This window comes from Geospiza fortis, unplaced genomic scaffold (genome assembly GCF_000277835.1).
Source record: "Geospiza fortis unplaced genomic scaffold, GeoFor_1.0 scaffold95, whole genome shotgun sequence".
NCBI lineage: Eukaryota > Metazoa > Chordata > Aves > Passeriformes > Thraupidae > Geospiza > Geospiza fortis.
The window spans coordinates 3474417-3475023 of record NW_005054333.1 but is presented as its reverse complement, the minus strand read 5'-3'; the positions used below and the strand labels follow the sequence as shown (position 1 = coordinate 3475023).

The 607-nt window shown below is 56.8% G+C and overlaps 1 protein-coding gene across 1 annotated transcript in view; it reads right to left on the bottom strand.

The window, feature by feature from the left end:
- Window positions 1-2: 2 nt before the first annotated feature.
- HOXA1 (homeobox A1) overlaps window positions 3-607 on the bottom strand; it is a gene marked incomplete at both ends in the record, with an annotated part of 885 nt that continues 280 nt past the window's right edge. Inside the window, one exon of the mRNA XM_031057630.1 lies at window positions 3-295. Within this exon, the coding sequence (XP_030913490.1) occupies window positions 3-295 (293 nt within the window). The remainder of the gene's footprint in view (window positions 296-607) is intronic.

Here is a 607-nt window from a genome sequence, read left to right as displayed (position 1 = left end):
TCCGAGGAGTCCTCCGCCTTCTCCTCGCAGCCCGTGGGGGTGGCGGGGGAGATGGGCAGCAGCCCCTCTTTCTCCCGTTTCTTTTGCTTCATCCGCCGGTTCTGGAACCAGATCTTCACCTGCGTCTCGTTGAGCTGGAGGGAGGCGGCGATCTCCAGGGGCCTGGCCCTGGTCAGGTATTTGTTGAAATGAAACTCCTTCTCCAGCTCGGTGAGCTGCTTAGTGGTGAAGTTAGTTCTGACGGTGTTGGGCTGCCCCACGAAGCCGTACTCGCCAGCCTTGCCTGCGAGGGGACATGCAGCGGTAAGTAAGTGAGCGCAAATGATTTATAGGCGATGTAATCAATATGTCCACACCGGCTAAGCGATAGGGAGCAAGAACTTCTTAGGATAAGAGGGAAACCCCGGCAGGGTGAGTGATGGAGTGCGAGGTGCTAAACCGGAGTCAGCCTCTAGTGTCAGAGCAAACTTGATAAGTGGTTTATGAATTACCAGAAATATGACCACGGGAGAGGAGGAGAAGGGGGAGTCGGGAATAAGTGAGGAATAAGCGGCGCTGGCTTTCAGCTCCGCGGGAAGGCAGCCGCGACTGCTCCCAGAGGTGCGGG